Source organism: Pleurodeles waltl, chromosome 8, assembly GCF_031143425.1.
Source record: "Pleurodeles waltl isolate 20211129_DDA chromosome 8, aPleWal1.hap1.20221129, whole genome shotgun sequence".
In the NCBI taxonomy this organism is placed as follows: Eukaryota; Metazoa; Chordata; class Amphibia; order Caudata; family Salamandridae; genus Pleurodeles; species Pleurodeles waltl.
Window position 1 is genome coordinate 51,561,819 of NC_090447.1, and position 22,464 is coordinate 51,584,282.

Genomic DNA, 22,464 nt, shown 5'->3' on the forward strand with positions numbered 1-22,464 from the left:
GTTAGTTTTCACAGGTAAGTAAGTCACTTACAGTTCTCAGTTTTTGGTCCAAGGTAGCCCACCGTTGGGGGTTCAGAGCAACCCCAAAGTTATCACACCAGCAGCTCAGGGCCGGTCAGGTGCAAAGGTCAAAGAGGTGCCCAAAACACATAGGCTATAATGGAGAGAAGGGGGTGCCCCGGTTCCAGTCTGCCAGCAGGTAAGTACCCGCGTCTTCGGAGGGCAGACCAGGGGGGTTTTGTAGGGCACCGGGGGGGACACAAAGTAGCACAGAAAGTACACCCTCAGCAGCGCGGGGGCGGCCGGGTGCAGTGTGCAGACACGCGTCGGGTTTCCTTCAGGTTTCAATGGGAGACCAAGGGGTCTCTTCAGCGATGCAGGCAGGCAAGGGGGGGGCTCCTCGGGGTAGCCACCACCTGGGCAAGGGAGAGGGCCTCCTGGGGGTCACTCCTGCACAGAAGTTCCGTTTCTTTAGGGGCTGGGGGCTGCGGGTGCAGGGCCTTTTCCACCCGTCGGGAAATGGAGTTCAGACAGTCGCGGTCAGGGGGAGCCTGGGGATTCCCTCTGCAGGCGTCGCTGTGGGGGCTCAGGGGGGACAACTTTGGTTACTCACAGTCGTAGAGTCGCCGGAGGGTCCTCCCTGAGTTGGTTGTTCTCCACCAGTCGAGTCGGGGTCGCCGGGTGCAGTGTTGCAAGTCTCACGCTTCTTGCGGGGAATTGCAGGGGTCTTTAAATCTGCTCCTTGTAACAAAGTTGCAGTTCTTTTGGAGCAGTGCCGCTGTCCTCGGGAGTTTCTTGTCTTTTTCGAAGCAGGGCAGTCCTCAGAGGATTAAGAGGTCTCTGGTCCCTTGGAAAGCGTCGCTGGAGCAGGTTCTTTGGAAGGCAGGAGACAGGCTGGTAAGTCTGGGGCCAAGGCAGTTGGTGTCTTCTGGTCTTCCTCTGCAGGGGTCTTTCAGCTCGGCAGTCCTTCTTCTTGTAGTTGCAGGAATCTAAATCTTTAGGTTCAGGGAACCCCTTAAATACTAAATTTAAGGGCGTGTTTAGGTCTGGGGGGTTAGTAGCCAATGGCTACTAGCCCTGAGGGTGGGTACACCCTCTCTGTGCCTCCTCCCAAGGGGAGGGGGTCACATCCCTAATCCTATTGGGGGAATCCTCCATCTGCAAGATGGAGGATTTCTAAAAGTTAGAGTCACCTCAGCTCAGGACACCTTAGGGGCTGTCCTGACTGGCCAGTGACTCCTCCTTGTTATTCTCATTATTTTCTCCGGCCTTGCCGCCAAAAGTGGGGGGCCGGGGCCGGAGGGGGCGGGCAACTCCACTAGCTGGAGTGTCCTGCGGGGCTGTGACAAAGGGGTGAGCCTTTGAGGCTCACCGCCAGGTGTTACAGCTCCTGCCTGGGGGAGGTGTTAGCATCCCCACCCAGTGCAGGCTTTGTTACTGGCCTCAGAGTGACAAAGGCACTCTCCCCATGGGGCCAGCAACATGTCTCTAGTGTGGCAGGCTGCTGGAACCAGTCAGCCTACACAGATAGTCGGTTAAGTTTCAGGGGGCACCTCTAAGGTGCCCTCTGTGGTGTATTTTACAATAAAATGTACACTGGCATCAGTGTGCATTTATTGTGCTGAGAAGTTTGATACCAAACTTCCCAGTTTTCAGTGTAGCCATTATGGTGCTGTGGAGTCCGTGTAAAACAGACTCCCAGACCATATACTCTTATGGCTACCCTGCACTTACAATGTCTAAGGTTTTGCTTAGACACTGTAGGGGCACAGTGCTCATGCACTGGTACCCTCACCTATGGTATAGTGCACCCTGCCTTAGGGCTGTAAGGCCTGCTAAAGGGGTGTCTTACCTATACTGCATAGGCAGTGAGAGGTTGGCATGGCACCCTGAGGGGAGTGCCATGTCGACTTACTCATTTTGTTCTCACTAGCACACACAAGCTGGTAAGCAGTGTGTCTGTGCTGAGTGAGGGGTCTCTTAGGGTGGCATAATACATGCTGCAGCCCTTAGAGACCTTCCCTGGCATCAGGGCCCTTGGTACCAGAGGTACCAGTTACAAGGGACTCATCTGGATGCCAGGGTGTGCCAATTGTGGAATCAAAAGTACAGGTTAGGGAAAGAATGCTGGGGCCTGGTTAGCAGGCCTCAGCACACTTTCAATTCAAAACATAGCATCAGCAAAGGCAAAAAGTCAGGGGGTAACCATGCCAAGGAGGCATTTCCTTACACAACCCCCCCCCCAAACGAAAGAGGATGAGACTAACCTTTCCCAAGAGAGTCTTCATTTTCTAAGTGGAAGAACCTGGAAAGGCCATCTGCATTGGCATGGGCAGTCCCAGGTCTGTGTTCCACTATAAAGTCCATTCCCTGTAGGGAGATGGACCACCTCAACAGTTTTGGATTTTCACCTTTCATTTGCATCAGCCATCTGAGAGGTCTGTGGTCAGTCTGAACTAGGAAGTGAGTACGAAAGAGGTATGGTCTCAGCTTCTTCAGGGACCAAACCACAGCAAAGGCCTCCCTCTCGATGGCACTCCAACGCTGCTCCCTGGGGAGTAACCTCCTGCTAATGAAAGCAACAGGCTGGTCAAGGCCATCATCATTTGTTTGGGACAAAACTGCCCCTATCCCATGTTCAGAGGCATCGGTTTGCACAATGAATTGCTTGGAGTAATCTGGAGCTTTTAGAACTGGTGCTGTGCACATAGCTTGCTTCAGGGTGTCAAAGGCCTGTTGGCATTCTACAGTCCAGTTTACTTTCTTGGGCATTTTCTTGGAGGTGAGTTCTGTGAGGGCTGTCACAATGGATCCATATCCCTTCACAAACCTCCTATAGTATCCAGTCAAGCCAAGGAATGCCCTGACTTGAGTCTGGGTTTTTGGAACTGCCCAGTCCAGAATAGTCTGGATCTTAGGCTGGAGTGGCTGAACTTGGCCTCCACCTACAAGGTGTCCCAAGTAAACCACAGTTCCCTGCCCTATCTGGCATTTGGATGCCTTGATAGAGAGGCCTGCAGATTGCAGGGCCTTCAAAACCTTCTTCAGGTGGACCAGGTGATCCTGCCAGGTGGAGCTGAAGACAGCAATATCATCCAGATAAGCTGCACTAAAGGATTCCAACCCAGCAAGGACTTGATTCACCAACCTTTGGAAGGTGGCAGGGGCATTCTTTAAACCAAAGGGCATTACAGTGAACTGATAATGCCCATCCGGTGTGGAGAATGCTGTCTTTTCTTTTGCTCCAGGGGCCATTTTGATTTGCCAGTACCCTGCTGTTAAGTCAAAGGTACTTAAGAATTTGGCAGCCCCTAATTTGTCTATTAGCTCATCAGCTCTAGGAATGGGATGAGCATCTGTCTTGGTGACAGAGTTGAGACCTCTGTAGTCCACACAAAACCTCATCTCTCTCTTTCCTTCTTTGGTGTGAGGTTTGGGGACTAAGACCACTGGGCTAGCCCAGGGGCTGTCAGAGTACTCAATTACTCCCAATTCCAGCATCTTGTGGACTTCCACCTTGATGCTTTCCTTAACTTGGTCAGACTGTCTAAATATTTTGTTTTTGACAGGCATGCTGTCTCCTGTGTCCACATCATGGGTACACAGGTGTGTCTGACCAGGGGTTAGGGAAAAGAGTTCAGCAAACTGCTGCAGGACCTTCCTGCAGTCAGACTGTTGTTGGCTAGAGAGGGTGTCTGAGTAGATCACTCCATCTACTGAGCCATCTTTAGGGTCTGATGAGAGGAGATCAGGGAGAGGTTCACTCTCAGCTTCCTGGTCCTCATCTGTTACCATCAACAGATTTACATCAGCCCTGTCATGGAAGAGCTTAAGGCGGTTCACATGGATCACCCTCTTGGGGCTCCTGCTTGTGCCCAGGTCCACCAGGTAGGTGACCTGACTCTTCCTCTCTAGTACTGGGTAAGGGCCACTCCATTTGTCCTGAAGTGCCCTGGGAGCCACAGGCTCCAGAACCCAGACTTTCTGCCCTGGTTGAAATTCAACCAGTGCAGCCTTTTGGTCATACCACAACTTCTGGAGTTGTTGGCTGGCCTCAAGGTTTTTACTTGCCTTTTCCATGTACTCTGCCATCCTTGAGCGAAGGCCAAGTACATAGTCCACTATGTCTTGTTTAGGCTCATGAAGAGGTCTCTCCCAGCCTTCTTTAACAAGAGCAAGTGGTCCCCTTACAGGGTGGCCAAACAGAAGTTCAAAGGGTGAGAATCCTACTCCCTTCTGAGGCACCTCTCTGTAAGCGAAAAGCAGACATGGCAGGAGGACATCCCATCTTCTTTTGAGTTTTTCTGGGAGCCCCATGATCATGCCCTTTAATGTCTTGTTGAATCTCTCAACAAGGCCATTAGTTTGTGGATGATATGGTGTAGTGAATTTGTAAGTCACTCCACACTCATTCCACATGTGTTTTAGGTATGCTGACATGAAGTTGGTACCTCTGTCAGACACCACCTCCTTAGGGAAACCCACTCTGGTAAAGATACCAATGAGGGCCTTGGCTACTGCAGGGGCAGTAGTCGACCTAAGGGGAATAGCTTCAGGATACCTAGTAGCATGATCCACTACTACTAGGATGTACATATTTCCTGAGGCTGTGGGAGGTTCTAGTGGACCAACTATGTCCACACCCACTCTTTCAAAGGGGACCCCCACCACTGGAAGTGGAATGAGGGGGGCCTTTGGATGCCCACCTGTCTTACCACTGGATTGACAGGTGGGGCAGGAGAGGCAAAACTCCTTAACCTTCTGGGACATATTGGGCCAGTAGAAGTGGTTGACTAACCTCTCCCACGTCTTGGTTTGTCCCAAATGCCCAGCAAGGGGAATATCATGGGCTAAGGTCAGAATAAACTCTCTGAAACCCTGAGGCACTACCACTCTCCTAGTGGCACCAGGTTTGGGATCTCTTGCCTCAGTGTACAGGAGTCCATCTTCCCAATAGACCCTATGTGTTCCATTTTTCTTGCCTTTGGACTCTTCAGCAGCTTGCTGCCTAAGGCCTTCAAGAGAGGGACAGGTTTCTTGTCCCTTACACAACTCTTCCCTTGAGGGTCCCCCTGGGCCCAAGAGCTCAACCTGATAAGGTTCCAGCTCCATAGGCTCAGTTCCCTCAGAGGGCAGAACTTCTTCCTGAGAAGAGAGATTCTCTTTTTGGTGTTGTGTTGCAGCTGGTTTCCCAGCTGACTTTCCTTTTCTCTTGGTAGGCTGGGCCATTTTTCCAGACTCCAGCTCTACTTTTTCACCCTGTGCCTTGCACTGTGCCCTAGTCTTGACACACACCAGTTCAGGGATACCCAGCATGGCTGCATGGGTTTTCAGTTCTACCTCAGCCCATGCTGAGGACTCCAGGTCATTTCCAAGCAAACAGTCTACTGGGATATTTGAGGAGACCACCACCTGTTTCAGGCCTTTGACCCCTCCCCACTCTAAAGTTACCATAGCCATGGGATGTACTTTAGTCTGATTGTCAGCGTTGGTGACTGGGTAAGTTTGTCCAGTCAGGTATTGGCCAGGGGAAACCAGTTTCTCTGTCACCATGGTGACACTGGCACCTGTATCCCTCAGGACCTCTACACTTGTCCCATTAATTAAGAGCTGCTGCCTGTATTTTTGCATGTTAGGGGGCCAGGCAGCCAGTGTGGCTAAATCCACCCCACCCTCAGAGACTAATGTAGCTTTAGTGTGACACCTGATTTGCTCTGGGCACACTGTTGATCCCACTTGGAGACTGGCCATTCCAGTTTTAGCTGGATGGGAGTTAGAAGTGGTATCTTTCTTGGGACAGGCCTTGTCTCCAGTTTGGTGTCCAGACTGACTACAGTTACGACACCAGGCCTTTTTGGGATCAAAGTTTTTACCCTTGTACCAAGAATTGTTTTGTGAAGAGGCTCTGGGCCCACCCTCCTGTGCAGGTTTTTGGGGGCCTGTAGAGGACTCTTTACTATCTTTGTTTTTGGCTGTCTCGCCACCTTTCCCCTGGGGAGGTTTTGTGACCCCTTTCTTTTGGTCACCCCCTGTGGAAGTTTTGGACACCCTAGTCTTGACCCAATGGTCCGCCTTCTTTCCCAATTCTTGGGGAGAAATTGGTCCTAGGTCCACCAGATGCTGATGCAGTTTATCATTGAAACAATTACTTAATAGGTGTTCTTTCACAAATAAATTGTACAGCCCATCATAATCATTTACACCATTGCCTTGAATCCAACCATCTAGTGTTTTTACTGAGTAGTCTACAAAGTCAACCCAGGTCTGGCTCGAGGATTTTTGAGCCCCCCTGAATCTAATCCTATACTCCTCAGTGGAGAATCCAAAGCCCTCAATCAGGGTACCCTTCATGAGGTCATAAGATTCTGCATCTTTTTTAGAGAGTGTGAGGAGTCTATCCCTACACTTTCCTGTGAACATTTCCCAAAGGAGAGCACCCCAGTGAGATTTGTTCACTTTTCTGGTTTCACAAGCCCTCTCAAAAGCTGTGAACCATTTGGTGATGTCATCACCATCTTCATATTTAGTTACAATCCCTTTGGGGATTTTCAACATGTCAGGAGAATCTCTGACCCTAGTTATGTTGCTGCCACCATTGATGGGTCCTAGGCCCATCTCTTGTCTTTCCCTTTCTATGGCTAGGATCTGTTTTTCCAAAGCCAATCTTTTGGCCATCCTGGCTAACTGGATGTCCTCTTCACTGGGGTTATCCTCAGTGATTTCAGAGAGGCTGGACCCTCCTGTGAGGGAGCCAGCATCTCTGACTATTATTTTTGGAGTCAGGGCTTGAGAAGCCCTGTTCTCCCTAGATAGGACTGGTGGAGGGGATTATTCCTCCAGTTCACTATCATCCTCCTCTGTGTTATCCACAGAGGGGTTGGCTCTATCATACTCTGCCAACAGCTCCTGGAGCTGTACTTTGGTAGGTCTGGAGCCCATTGTTATTTTTCTTATGTTACAGAGTGACCTTAGCTCTTTCATCTGGAGATGGAGGTAAGGTGTGGTGTCGAGTTCCACCACATTCATCTCTGTACTAGACATTATTCTTCTAAAAGTTGGAATGCTTTTAAGAATCTAAAACTAGTTCTAGAATCTAATTCAAACTTTTAAACTCTAAAAGAAATGCTAACAGGGACTAACACAAGGCCCTAGCAGGACTTTTAAGAATTTAGAAAACTTTTCAAATTGCAAAAATCAATTTCTAATGACAATTTTGGAATTTGTCGTGTGATCAGGTATTGGCTGAGTAGTCCAGCAAATGCAAAGTCTTGTACCCCACCGCTGATCCACCAATGTAGGAAGTTGGCTCTGTATGTGCTATTTCAAAGTAAGGAATAGCATGCACAGAGTCCAAGGGTTCCCCTTAGAGGTAAAATAGTGGTAAAAAGAGAATACTAATGCTCTATTTTGTGGTAGTGTGGTCGAGCAGTAGGCTTATCCAAGGAGTAGTGTTAAGCATTTGTTGTACATACACATAGACAATAAATGAGGTACACACACTCAGAGACAAATCCAGCCAATAGGTTTTGTTATAGAAAAATATCTTTTCTTAGTTTATTTTAAGAACCACAGGTTCAAATTTCACATGTAATAGCTTGTTTGGAAGGTATTGCAGGTAAGTACTCTAGGAACTTTGAACCATTACATTAGCATGAATACTTTTGTCATAAAACACAATAAGCTGTTTTAAAAGTGGACACAGTGCAATTTTCACAGTTCCTGGGGGAGGTAAGTTATTGTTAGTTTTCACAGGTAAGTAAGTCACTTACAGTTCTCAGTTTTTGGTCCAAGGTAGCCCACCGTTGGGGGTTCAGAGCAACCCCAAAGTTATCACACCAGCAGCTCAGGGCCGGTCAGGTGCAAAGGTCAAAGAGGTGCCCAAAACACATAGGCTATAATGGAGAGAAGGGGGTGCCCCGGTTCCAGTCTGCCAGCAGGTAAGTACCCGCGTCTTCGGAGGGCAGACCAGGGGGGTTTTGTAGGGCACCGGGGGGGGACACAAAGTAGCACAGAAAGTACACCCTCAGCAGCGCGGGGGCGGCCGGGTGCAGTGTGCAGACACGCGTCGGGTTTCCTTCAGGTTTCAATGGGAGACCAAGGGGTCTCTTCAGCGATGCAGGCAGGCAAGGGGGGGGGCTCCTCGGGGTAGCCACCACCTGGGCAAGGGAGAGGGCCTCCTGGGGGTCACTCCTGCACAGAAGTTCCGTTTCTTTAGGGGCTGGGGGCTGCGGGTGCAGGGCCTTTTCCAGCCTTCGGGAAATGGAGTTCAGACAGTCGCGGTCAGGGGGAGCCTGGGGATTCCCTCTGCAGGCGTCGCTGTGGGGGCTCAGGGGGGACAACTTTGGTTACTCACAGTCGTAGAGTCGCCGGAGGGTCCTCCCTGAGTTGGTTGTTCTCCACCAGTCGAGTCGGGGTCGCCGGGTGCAGTGTTGCAAGTCTCACGCTTCTTGCGGGGAATTGCAGGGGTCTTTAAATCTGCTCCTTGTAACAAAGTTGCAGTTCTTTTGGAGCAGTGCCGCTGTCCTCGGGAGTTTCTTGTCTTTTTCGAAGCAGGGCAGTCCTCAGAGGATTCAGAGGTCTCTGGTCCCTTGGAAAGCGTCGCTGGAGCAGGTTCTTTGGAAGGCAGGAGACAGGCCGGTAAGTCTGGGGCCAAGGCAGTTGGTGTCTTCTGGTCTTCCTCTGCAGGGGTCTTTCAGCTCGGCAGTCCTTCTTGTAGTTGCAGGAATCTAAATCTTTAGGTTCAGGGAACCCCTTAAATACTAAATTTAAGGGCGTGTTTAGGTCTGGGGGGTTAGTAGCCAATGGCTACTAGCCCTGAGGGTGGGTACACCCTCTTTGTGCCTCCTCCCAAGGGGAGGGGGTCACATCCCTAATCCTATTGGGGGAATCCTCCATCTGCAAGATGGAGGATTTCTAAAAGTTAGAGTCACCTCAGCTCAGGACACCTTAGGGGCTGTCCTGACTGGCCAGTGACTCCTCCTTGTTATTCTCATTATTTTCTCCGGCCTTGCCGCCAAAAGTGGGGGGCCGGGGCCGGAGGGGGCGGGCAACTCCACTAGCTGGAGTGTCCTGCGGGGCTGTGACAAAGGGGTGAGCCTTTGAGGCTCACCGCCAGGTGTTACAGCTCCTGCCTGGGGGAGGTGTTAGCATCCCCACCCAGTGCAGGCTTTGTTACTGGCCTCAGAGTGACAAAGGCACTCTCCCCATGGGGCCAGCAACATGTCTCTAGTGTGGCAGGATGCTGGAACCAGTCAGCCTACACAGATAGTCGGTTAAGTTTCAGGGGGCACCTCTAAGGTGCCCTCTGTGGTGTATTTTACAATAAAATGTACACTGGCATCAGTGTGTATTTATTGTGCTGAGAAGTTTGATACCAAACTTCCCAGTTTTCAGTGTAGCCATTATGGTGCTGTGGAGTCCGTGTAAAACAGACTCCCAGACCATATACTCTTATGGCTACCCTGCACTTACAATGTCTAAGGTTTTGCTTAGACACTGTAGGGGCACAGTGCTCATGCAGTGGTACCCTCACCTATGGTATAGTGCACCCTGCCTTAGGGCTGTAAGGCCTGCTAGAGGGGTGTCTTACCTATACTGCATAGGCAGTGAGAGGCTGGCATGGCACCCTGAGGGGAGTGCCATGTCGACTTACTCATTTTGTTCTCACTAGCACACACAAGCTGGTAAGCAGTGTGTCTGTGCTGAGTGAGGGGTCTCTTAGGGTGGCATAATACATGCTGCAGCCCTTAGAGACCTTCCCTGGCATCAGGGCCCTTGGTACCAGAGGTACCAGTTACAAGGGACTTATCTGGATGCCAGGGTGTGCCAATTGTGGAATCAAAAGTACAGGTTAGGGAAAGAACACTGGTGCTGGGGCCTGGTTAGCAGGCCTCAGCACACTTTCAATTCAAAACAGCATCAGCAAAGGCAAAAAGTCAGGGGGTAACCATGCCAAGGAGGCATTTCCTTACAGGTGTGCTCCCCACCCTGTCATGGAAGCATCCGTCGTTATGACGTATTGTGGCACTGGGTCTTGGAAAGGCCGCCCCCTGTTTAAATTTGTACTGTTCCACCATAGAAGCGAGATGTATGTTTGGCGGTCTATCAACACCAGATCTAGAAGTTGACCCTGTGCTTGTGACCATTGTGATGCTAGGCACTGTCGTAAGGGCCGCATGTGCAATCTTGCGTTTGGGACAATGGCTATGCATGAAGACATCATGCCTAGGAGTTTCATTACCATTTTGACTTGTATCTTTTGTGTTGGATACATGGCCTGTATTACTTTGTGAAATGTTTGAACCCTTTGTGGACTTGGAGTGGCAATCCCTTTTGCTGTGTTGATTGTCGCTCCTAAGTATTGCTGTGTTTGACACGGCAAAAGGTGTGACTTCGCGTAGTTGATCGAGAAACCTAGCCTGTGAAGGGTCTGTATGACGTAGTTTGTGTGCTGTGAACATTGTCTTAGCGTGTTGGTTTTGATTAACCAGTCGTCTAAGTACGGGAACACATGTATTTGCTGCCTTCTGATATGTGCAGCTACTACTGCCAGGCATTTTGTAAAAACTCTTGGCGTAGTTGTTATTCCAAATGGCAACACTTTGAATTGGTAATGTATTCCTTGGAATACGAACCTTAGGTATTTCCTGTGTGAAGGATGTATTGGTATATGGAAATACGCATCTTTTAGATCTAATGTTGTCATGTAGTCTTGCTGTTTGAGCAGTGGGATTACATCTTGTAACGTGACCATGTGAAAGTGGTCCGATTTGATGTAGGTATTTAGTATTCTGAGATCTAGTATTGGTCTCAGAGTTTTGTCCTTTTTGGGTATTAGAAAGTACAGTGAGTAAACTCCTGTGTTTTTCTGTTGAATTGGAACTAATTCTATTGCGTCCTTTTGTAGCAATGCTTGAACTTCTAGTCCTAGAAGATCTATATGTTGTTTTGACATATTGTGTGTTTTCGGGGGGACGTTTGGAGGGAATTGGCGAAATTCTATGCAATAACCATGCTGGATAATTGCTAAGACCCAAGTGTCTGTTGTTATTTCCTCCCAAAGTTTGTAAAATTGGCTTAGTCTTCCCCCCACAGGTGTTATGTGATGGGGGTGTGTGACTTGTGAGTCACTGCTTAGTTTGAGGGGTTTTGGGGCCTTGGAATTTTCCTCTATTTCTTGGGAATTGTCCCCCTCTAAAGTGCCCCCGAAAACCTCCCCTTTGATATTGACCCTGGTAGGTAGGCCTTGTTTGTGAGGTTGTGGTTTCTGTGGGTTGACCTCGAAACCCTCCCCTAAAAGGTGTTTTCCGAAATGTGCCTCTGCTCTGCGGGGAGTAGAGTGCGCCCATGGCTTTGGCTGTATCGGTGTCATTTTTGAGTTTTTCAATGGCAGTGTCTACCTCCGGCCCAAACAATTGCTGTTCATTAAACGGCATATTGAGCACAGCCTGCTGTATTTCCGGTTTGAACCCAGAAGTGCGCAGCCATGCGTGCCTTCGTATTGTGACTGCAGTGTTTATTGTCCTTGCAGCTGTATCTGCTGAATCCATGGAAGACCGTATCTGATTATTTGAGATACTTTGTCCCTCTTCCACCACCTGTTGCGCTCTTTTTTGGAACTCCTTGGGTAAGTGTTCGATGAAATGTTGCATTTCATCCCAATGAGCCCTGTCGTATCTTGCCAAAAGTGCTTGTGAATTGGCAATACGCCACTGATTGCTGCTTGTGCTGCAACTCTTTTTCCCGCAGCATCAAATTTGCGGCTCTCCTTGTCTGGAGGTGGTGCGTTGCCTGAGGTATGAGAGTTGGCTCTCTTACGAGCTGCCCCCACAACTACTGAGTCTGGTGTTAGTTGTGTTGTAATATATATTGGATCTGTGGGCGGTGGCTTATATATTTTATCCACCCTCGGAGTTATGGCTCTGCCTTTAACCGGATCCTGAAAAATTTGTTTTGAATGTCTTAGCATTCCTGGGAGCATGGGAAGGCATTGATACTGGCTATGGGTGGAGGACAGGGTGTTAAAGAGAAAGTCATCCTCAATTGGTTCCGAATGTAAGGAGACATTGTGAAACTCGGCTGCCCTTGCGACCACCTGTGTATAGGATGTACTGTCCTCAGGTGGTGACGGTTTTGTAGGATAAGAGTCTGGGCTATTGTCAGACACTGGAGCATCGTAGAGGTCCCATGCATCGGGATCATCCTGACTCATTGTGGTATGAGCTGGTGAATGCATCAGTGGTGGAGTTGTTGCTGGTGATGCATGTATTGATGGTGGTGGAGACGGTGGTGGGGTTGTTTTCCTTGCCACCTTTGCCTGTGGTTGCTAGTCCTTTTGTTGAAAGGCAAGTTTCCTCTTTATTTTGATTGGGGGAAGAGTGGTTATCTTCCCTGTGTCCTCATGAATATGAAGCCTTCTTTGTGTGTAGTCAGGCTCTACAGCTTGAAGCTCCTCTCCAAATCTATGTAATTGGGAGGTTAACCCTTGTTCCTCTGTATAGGAACTACTTTTCGGCTCCGAGGCTGGCTGTTTCGGAACCGAAACCTTTTCGGAAGTCTTTTTAGGCTCCGAAGAAACCTTCTTTCTTTTCGGCGTGGTGTCTCGGTGCCGAAATTCTTCGGTGCCGCTGTCTCTGTGCCGAAGTTTCTCGGAGCCGCTGTCTCGGCTCTGAGGTTGCTGTGTGGCGGTATCTCGACCGGAGTCGGATGACTTCGACACCAGCATGCCCTTTTTCGGTGCCTTGGATGGGTCACCTAGTTTTCGGGTTAAGCCATGGCCTGTTGGCGGTGGCGTCCCCTGGGCTTTTGTAGACCTCTCGTGAGCCTTGATTTTCGACGTCTTACTCACGGTTTGGTGTGTTTCTTCGGCGTCGAGTTCTTCCGAATCCGACTCGCGGATGGAGAAAGCTTCTTCTTCCTCCTCGAAGCGTTCTTGACCCGTCGGCGTGGACGCCATTTGCAGTCTCCTGGCTCTTTGGTCTCTCAGCGTCTTCCTCGACCGAAACGCTCGACAGGCTTCACAAGTATCCTCCTTGTGCTCGGGGGACAAGCACAGGTTACAGACCAGATGGTGATCCGTATACGGATACTTGTGATGGCATTTTGGGCAGAAGCGGAATGGGGTCCGTTCCATGAGCCTTGAAGTCGCACGTGGCCGGGCCGACCAGGCCCCGACGGGGGATCGAAAAAACCCCGAAGGGCCACCGGAGCTCTTCAGAATTCGGTGTCGATTTGTGCTAACTAACCCGATACCGAACGCAAACAATACCGACGATTTTTTCCCGAGATTCTAACTAACTTTCCGTCCCGAAACACGGAGCGAAAAGGAACACATCCGAACCCGATGGCGGAAAAAAAACAATCTAAGATGGAGTCGACGCCCATGCGCAATGGACTCAAAAGGGGAGGAGTCCCTCGGTCTCGTGACTCGAAAAGACTTCTTCGAAGAAAAACAACTTGTAACACTCCGAGCCCAACACCAGATGGCGGACTGTGCACAGCATGTGTATCTGCAGCTACACATGCCATCGAACGTCATGATATATGTAAAGATTTTCCCAGTGTGTTTTGGATCAGTTAAGTTTGTTAAAACCGTTTTAACACATGATTAAACTGAAGACCAATGTCACTTCATGTGCATACAAACTCCATTCCATTCTCTTTCTCATAACGAAACCTCTTGAAGATGAATGGAGCCGAATAGGAGATGATGGAGTCATCATACCAACTGAATCTACAGAGAGATTTAAATAGCCTTTGCCAGTAAAGAGTGGGCCCAAGGAATTAGACTGTGTGTTGATTTAAGGAGTCTTAATACCATGATATGAGAAGAGAAGCATCCCCTTCCCCAAAATGATGATTTACTTCGCTGTGTGAACATGGACACAAGCTTTAGTGTAAATGCCCTCTCATCATCCTACCACCAGGAAGAGCTCCATCCTGATTCAAACCAATCACCTTGTTTACCTCCTTTATGCTTTCATACTTCAGCATATGATGCAGCACATTCCAAAAGACACTGTTGATGTTGTGCACTTTCAGGATGATATTTTAATTTTTGGGGAAGATGTGAGTGCACGCGACAATGCACTGAGGTATGTTCTTGAGAGACTGAGAGAAGGGATTAACTGTCAAAAGGGAAAGTGTTAGGTTTGTGTGGCTCAGTGACAGTGACTTTGGACACACCATCTAAAAAATGACTTGGTAGAGGCTTTGAAGAAAATGCCTGTTCCCAGTGACAAAGGTGATATAAAATCTTTAGTTGGCCTTGCAGAATAGTTTGTAAAAAACACAAGCCCAGTGTTTCCTTTCCCTTGAGATCCCTCCTCAAGAAGAAGGTTAATTTATTGTGGTCATGTTAGTACCAGAATACTTTCAATAAAAACAAAGACATTAGTGAGGCACCTACTTTAATTTGTTTTGTAGTTGGGAGAAACGCTTCTTTCCACCAATGTGAATTTAAAGGGTATAGGAGCCACACTCTCTTAAGTGGTGGATGGAGAAGAACAAGTCATCGCCTTTGTCTCCAGCTTATTAAAAGGCCCTAAATGCAACTACTCAGTTACTGAAAGGGAAGCACTGGCTTGTTTCCATGCCATTAAACACTTTAGTTTCTTCTTATAGAGCACACCTTTAATGGTTTGTATCAATCACAAAACCTTAATCTCAGCCTTTTCAATCAAAGTGGTCAAGCGAGGTGCACCACATTTTTCCAGGTGGTGGTTAGGACTAGAAGGTTACAATTTCAACCTAAAGTATCTTTCCTGGCCGGAGAGACGGTCTGACAAAGTTGTTCCACAATAAAACTCAGGATGGCGAATAATACCTTAAGTGACATTATCTTCAATATATCCAATTGTAGAATCAATAAGAGGGAATGGAATGAGGGAGACCAAAATGATTCAACTCAGACGTTTAGAGAGTATACTTTGTAATGTTGGTCCAAACAATTTAACCCTAAGTGTGACATTAAGAGATAGCGGGAGGTGAGGAGTGAGCAGAGTGTGGTTCATAGCAGACTGAAGAGATTAGATAAGATGGTTGCTCCTGGTACCCTGTAGGATAAACTTGTGGATCAAAGCCATGAAGGGCACAGGAGCAGAAATTTAACCAAGAGTTGGATTAGCGCCCAGTACGGGTGGCTTGGGTTAGACTTTATGGTCGAGCAAAAAGTGAAAAATGTTATCAGCTCTGCCAACAGTGTTAAAGTTAAAGGGCTTTGTAGGCCACCCTTGAGTCATGTAGGTCCCCAGTAATCCCTGGATAAACTGGTTCTAGACATTCTGGAGCCCTCTGAGGGTTTTGTTTAGAAGGCAATTATATCCTTGTTCTGATGGACCACCACTCTAAGCAGATGGGGACTAGAATTGCACATCAGATCCACACCAAAGCTCTCAGAGTTCCTAAAAGACACCTTCATGGATGAGAGCGCTCCACAGTATTTGGTAACTGATGACAGGGTTCAGTTCAATTTAAAATCCATGAAAGACTCCCTATGTGAGTGGAATTTTCATCATCTTAAAACTGCACTGCATTGCCCACCCACAACTGCATGGTGGAAAATATAAATGGGATGAATGTTTACAGATGGCCCGTGTGTTGCAAAAATGTTTTGGAGGAAATGTTATGTGCATACAGTACCATGCCTAACTCGGTTACTGGGTCTGACAATTTGCGTCTCTGAAAAGCAGATCTCGGTGCACCATGATTAGTCCAACCAGGTTGTTGAGTGACAGACATGTCTCAGTGGATAGAAGCAGATTTTTAAACAATTGTAGGAGAAAACTAACAGAAGTACAAAAGTTCTTAAAATTACGTGTGTGGAGTGGAAGGACATACATGGAAGGTGGGAGACATGGTGATTGTCTACAGAGATCTGAGATACACAAAGACCCAGATCTGTTTTCACTTATTATCTAAGAATGTAAAAGGTCTTTAGAAATGTTGTTGGATGTACAAGTTGTCAGCAGTGTAGGACAGACCGTATAAGCAGGGCCAAAGCTCCAATATCTGAGAATGGTAATTTTGAAAGGTCTTCCTTAGAATTCAGTAAGCCTAATATCTCCTCAAGGCTTCAGAGATTCACTAGTACACCAATATGGCACAAAGACTATGTGAAGCACTTATTACTTTATCTGGTTACATGTGGTTGTAAGATCAGGATGTGGCTGTAAGGTCATGCTGTATGGTATTTTTGCCATCTTTTTCCAAGGATCCTGGCCCTTGTAAATAATATTGTTAGCCTTTGCCAATTCCTTTGGTTGTATAGAAAAGAACCTTGCTGTAACTTTGTCCATTTTACCCTTGCCTGTTTTTTGCCTTTCTTTTCTTTACCCCCACCTTTTCATTTTCCCACACCCTGGTTCGGTTCTCCTAACTAGAGTAGAATGCTAGAGAATGCTGAGAGTTGGTGATGTGAGACAATTTCTTTGGGGCACTTCTGAGCAGGGCATTTCTGAGGTACTTAAGCAGTAAAATAAAGAGGATTGCTTTACTTCACTCAAGATTCCAGTGTCCATGTTACAACTGAAAAGGCCTTCAGTGTACAGACAGAGCAAATTCTTTATGTAGTTCTCATTCAGCCATTTCTGCATCAGCGGCACGAGTCCTGGATTCTCTGGGAAATGCCTGAGACCGGAATACTGTAGGCTGTGATCAGAGAAACCTGCAGTTTTCCAAATTTAAATGTCTGATGTTATATTAGTAAAATTGGATTTATCTGTGTTTGTAATTGCAATTATGGGTGTCTTCGTCTGATTCACAGAGCTGGGCATACTGATGACAGCCCAACACCATGCTAGAAAACATAGCAGTATTTAGAAACATACAATATAAAGTTTAAAAAATTACAGAGTTCCCTTTATGCTTTCAAGTTAAAACTGAAAAGCCACTGAAATTCGCAAGTTATGCTAAACTCCGCGAACCATGACTCACAAACCAGTCAAGTAAAATTATAATGCAAAGCTCCTGTTTTCACCCTTGATGTGACAGAGGCAATCACAGATGATGTAAATAACCTTACAGATGAGGTCACATATCACAATACCATTAACACTAAGGAATGGGCGAGCAGGAATGTGGAAATATTTAGCAGTTAGGTGATATATTGCTATTTAATTATATTGTGCTTTTAGGCGTTGTTACTGACGGGATACTGTGAGGTCATTACTATTACAACTGGTGTGCAAGTTATGGCTTTCACAGCTGTGCAAGTTAAAGTTTTCACATCTGTGCGAGCGAGCACCCACGGTTCAAACTGAAACACGGAAATACACTTTGGGAATTCACACAGAACTAAGACAGAATAGTTAAAGAAATCTGTGACATTCTTACTACACGAGAGCTAAAACGTTACATGTATTATATACATATGTGGAGACTCTATGGTCCAAGGCCTTTGCTGCAATGTTTCTGACTCTGTCACAGTAAAGGTAAGCGCCGGTACTTATAGCAGCAGCTTGTTTCATTCTGAGCAAAATAAATTTTGAGAAATTCAGAAACTTTGTATTTCAGACACTGTTTTAAATTTCACGGAGAAAAACAAGAGGAGGAAAAAATTTCAGTGTCCCATCACAGGTGCGGTGAGAATCGGAGATCATAACGCAATTACTATATTCGTTACAAGGAGAATGTACCATGCCACAAGGACATCTTCCCTATCCAGCAACAACTAGAACAAAACCCAACACAAGCCTGGGAAACATCATACCTCACCTGGTATCATATCTGAGGACTGCTTACCTAGTGAAATCAGAGTCTCAGAGGTTTCCCTCATCACGTTCCTGTAGAGTTCCTTCTGCCACTCTTCAAATTCCATCCACTCCTCCTTTGGGAATGAGGTAGCGATGTCATCAAAGGTGTCAGCAGCCTGAAACAGAGACCACCCTTCATGCTTTATCATCAAAATCCCGTTCGTTCATTTTGCCACTGATCCCCACCACATACAAATAGCAATTAACATTATGAAAGATGCAAAACTTAAGACATAGGATTGGGGTGATAAAACAATACAAGGTCATATGAAAAGGTGAGGTTAACACACTGCAAACACATACTGAATATATATGAAAAGGCGAGGTTAACACACTGTAAACACATACTGAATATATATGAAAAGGCGAGGTTAACACACTGCAAACACATACTGAATATATATGAAAAGGTGAGGTTAACACACTGCAAACACATACTGAATATATATGAAAAGGCGAGGTTAACACGCTGCAAACACATAATGAATATATTTGGGCATTCCCAAGTTCAATCAGCATCGAGTGTAACATTCTGAAAACATGAATAGGTATGAACTGCCCCTCTACCCAGTTGTTTAGTGTGTGTTTCCTAACCTTCAATAATACTTTCAATACTTGAACAACGATAGTTGATAGAAAAAAACAAGGTCACGTGCTATGGATTAAACTATCTCGGCAGAGCTAAAGACCATTTTGCGCTGGGGCCAGAGGGAAAGAGAGGCATGGCCCAAAAGCTCATTCAAAAGTCCTCTGTTTTGGACCCATTGAAATCAAGTCCCTGCAGCCTCATCAGATGATAAAGCAGGAATCTCTGCATTAAATAGAGGTCTACTAGCACTCCAGACACAAACAGTACCTCATCCAAGACCTCTGACTGCCTCTATGATATTAACTCCCAGAACTAGCAGATTTTATGTTTAGAAATTATTTGCTGCTTCTCCTAGAAGAAGATTCGCAGTTGCTGCAATTCCACAAGAACATAAAGAGCTACCTTTTCTCAAACTTTTTCCATTAATTCACATGACCCCCAATAGGGTTAGGTTAGCATGTCAGTTCTTGATTCCTCCTTAACCCTCTACACCAGGAGTCTCCAATAAGTAGGTCTGGAGATACTGGCAGCTCACCAGCCCCCTTGGAGTAGCCTGTGGAAGTGAAGCGTTCAGTCCAGGAGGTCATGCAGAAGGGCTGGCACATGAAAGTCGGTATGGCTGCTGGTCCCCAGACTCACTGAGCTGCAGCCAGGCGAACCAATGACAGGATCCCACACCAATACAAACATGCACTGCACACTCCAGGAGTGTGTGGCCTGCATCATAAGAACTTGTCTCTGCTCTCAATCTAGCAAAGAGACAGAGACTGGTCTTGCTGGAGGGACGCTCTATTAGTCTCCACTGTGTGAATGACCACTGGGCCAGGAATCAGCAGGAGCCAGAGTAGAGTTACTTGAGTGTGGTGGTGCAGAGGGTGGTCACTAACAGTGATCTAAATGGGGCGGTCACATCTGTAATCTTACTGGATGTGGTCTCTATTGTAACAGTGATAATATCCATGAGTCACTCATGATGAATATCACTGCTCATAACTAGCTCCCATCCTAAGAAACCTAGAGACCGCTGCTCTATATCAACCTATTCCTACACTTTCCACCTCAATGTCCCTAGCTACTCTTGGCCATTCTGAACTCTGGAGCACTGTCTTTTTTAATATTTTTAATTTAACAATACAAGGCATGTTCTAAGTTACTCTGAAGCAGTGTCTTGATATGAAGATAGCATGTCACAATACAAATAATAATCATCTCCCAAGCCGTCATTTAATGTGCCACTGTCCACCGATGTAGTCTCTGCATCCTTGTCTTCTCAAAGGCCACGAGTTAGGCATCAGTCACCCACATCCGCTTAATTGATAACTTAAACCAGTGGCCAACTCTGCCCAAAATCATTTCCGAAATACAAGAAACTTGCATTAAGTGTGCCTCAAAAATACAATGCATTGCTCTGGTTGGATTTCAATAGTAAGAATATGGAGTATCTACTTAAAATCTTCCTGGGTTGCAGGATGGTAGGATTTTCAATTCCTTTACCAGGAGGTGTGTTACACCTGGTCAATGCTGATTAGGTATTTCTTATCGGGTGGGGGTGTGAGGGGGAAAAAGAAATCACAGCATCCAAGTAGCTGTTGCAGTTGAAGAATGGTCTTTATCAGCTTATATTTTTAAAGTTGTTGCTTTAAAGAAATAGGTTAATCTACTTTTAGCCAAACCCTTGTATATTTAAAAATTCTGAATTGTGCTGTAGCATGGAGAAGCTCTCCAATTGGCTGAGGTTGTAATATATCTGGATATGAACAGTGCATTTTGGTTTTAGATCATAATTTGAAGATATTTTAATGCATTTTGAGTTTTTACTTTAGAAACCAATGTGAACTGGTCGAGTCTCAAATTAGGGCAGTTCCTTTAAAGGAACTTAGCCCATCAAGTAAAAGAGGCATGTTTTTTTGATAGCAGACGCTCATATGCATATCGATTGACAGACATTGTGGCAGGACCCAATGTCTATTTATGTGGATCTGAACTGCTATGTTGCATTCACCTTAAACATATAACCAGTACCTTTTCAATGTGATTCTTCTGGTGCTTGATGAGCTCAGACCTCCAGCGGAAGCCTTTTCCGCATTCAATGCACTGAAAGGGCCGCTCCCCAGTGTGGATCTTCTGATGCGTGGTCAGGTGCTGCCGCTGGATGAAACTCTTGCCGCACTGGATGCACTGGTAGGGGCGCTCTCCGGTGTGGATCCGCTCGTGGATAATGAGAGAGGTGTTGCGCCGGAAGCACTTGCCGCACACATTACAGACGTAGGCTCTCACCCTCCCCAAGTGTGTCCGCAGGTGCTTGGCCAGATCCGCCCCCCGCAGAAAGTTCTTGCCACATTCACTACAGCTAAAAGGGCGTTCTCCGGGAGCCTTCTTTGGGTTCAACTTAAAAGTTTTCTTGCTGGTGCAGGATTTCACAGAATCAGTGCAAAGGCTTGGGGGGTCCCGTTCCTCTTCCACGACGTGGTTTTCCACTTTGCAGATAGCATTGTACAAGTTGGATGGATTAGGCTGAGCACCAGCAGGCCCCCCTAACCGCTGTCCTGCATCCACCCCACTCCTGCAGTGGTCAGGAACCACAGAGGGCATAAAAAGATTGTCTTTGTGATCTCCCACGGAAGCGTCCTGAGGCTCTTGCTTCGTGGAAAACCCCTTCTGAAGTTCCCCTTCCATGTCTTTGTCCATTGACCCTTCAGCTGCCAAAAGAAAAAACAGTAAGAGCAAGCTTAAACTTCTCCAATCAATCTTTATCCGCAGGCATTTCTCGACTATGGAAAGCTTTACAAATATACGTATCTTTCCCACAGTCTGCTCATTTTCCCCTGGGCTTTGAAAAACGTTTTTTAACCTATTGCATTCCCTTCCTTGCCTACTCAGGGCCCAATTTAACAGGGGTTGCCAAAGTAAAAATCACCAGTTTTGTAGATTCAATGTAAGAAGAATTAGACCACCCTGAAATAAACTACAAATTCAACAGGCGGATTTAGCAAGTCCGTCAGCACTCCGACAGTAAACTGCGCCAATACTTCTGGGGCACAAAATGGAAAGCAAACATTATGCGAAGAAATTGGCAGATTTTGCAACAAAAAGTCACAACTTTAAACTATAACTGACAACAAATCTTGAATAAAAATGATTCCATTTCATTTGCTCCAGATACAAAAGAAAAGCAACATATTTAATGAAAGCACACAGGCTTGACATTGTGGCATTCCCATAAAACTACTTCCCCCCCCCCCAAGGTGAACATATAAGGGTTCCATCAATGGCAACGGGGTAAATGGTGCCATTTCATGAATTTGGACTTCTTTCACAATTCACGTGCAGAGAACAGCCATGATACAAACGTTGTCAGTATGATGAAAACGCTCCCATGGCCCAGCCAAGTCACTGTTTGGAAATAAGGGGCCAGGCCTACATCTTTCAAGGTACACATGGTTCCTTGAACTTAAGCTTCACATTTAGTGCTGCCAAGTAACTATTTCCAAACTGGGAATTATCTTTTGCTAGTTGCATTTACTTGCCAGTTAAATTTCCAGTTTCTTGGAGCTTCTCTATGTACTATGATTTGAAAGCTTGTCTTAGAGACCAACCACACTCTTCGGAGGACATAAGTGCGAACGCTGAGACATCTGAGAGTTTGCCTTCGTTGGTAGTAACTTAGGGCCAGATGTACGAAAGGGTTTTACCCATTCCGTGTCTATGGGAAAAACCTTTCGTACATATGGCCCTTAGTGAGTGCAGCCAGCAGACATGGCAGGACTGGCTCTCTGAGACCATGGTGAACCGGTACACTTGCAGAGAGGGCTCCTGCTGGCAATCAGAAGTTAGAAAGCACAATAATACAAGTGAAGATTTGGGATGATGATACTGTCCTCTGGGTGGTGTCATGTGAGCGTGGAGAGCGCTCCCCCATCCCAGAGCAACACCCTCGTCACACTGTCAACCATGTGGGAAAACTGGTCAGGGGTATTCTGTAGAGTATATACGAATTTGGGGAGGTAAATCCTTTTATAGAGGGCTGTGTGGGCCAGGAGGGATAGCTGTAGCTTCCTCCATCTCTCCACATCCCAGCAATATGACGCGAGAATCTTCTCCAGGTTCTCTCACAGGAATAGGTCC

At 46.7% G+C, this 22,464-nt stretch overlaps 1 protein-coding gene across 5 annotated transcripts in view; it reads right to left on the reverse strand.

Annotated features, from left to right (window-relative positions):
- The window catches only part of LOC138249702 (zinc finger protein 585A-like), a 200,177-nt gene that overhangs the window by 156,593 nt on the left and 21,120 nt on the right, over positions 1–22,464 (reverse strand). For all 5 annotated transcript variants that reach the window (XM_069203692.1, XM_069203695.1, XM_069203694.1 and 2 more), the window contains exons 2-3: positions 20,362–21,038; positions 17,740–17,866 (exon numbers count right to left, since the gene is read on the reverse strand). In XM_069203692.1, coding sequence (XP_069059793.1) covers positions 17,740–17,866; positions 20,362–21,027 — 793 coding nt within the window. In that variant the 5' untranslated portion in view covers positions 21,028–21,038. The remainder of the gene's footprint in view (positions 1–17,739; positions 17,867–20,361; positions 21,039–22,464) is intronic.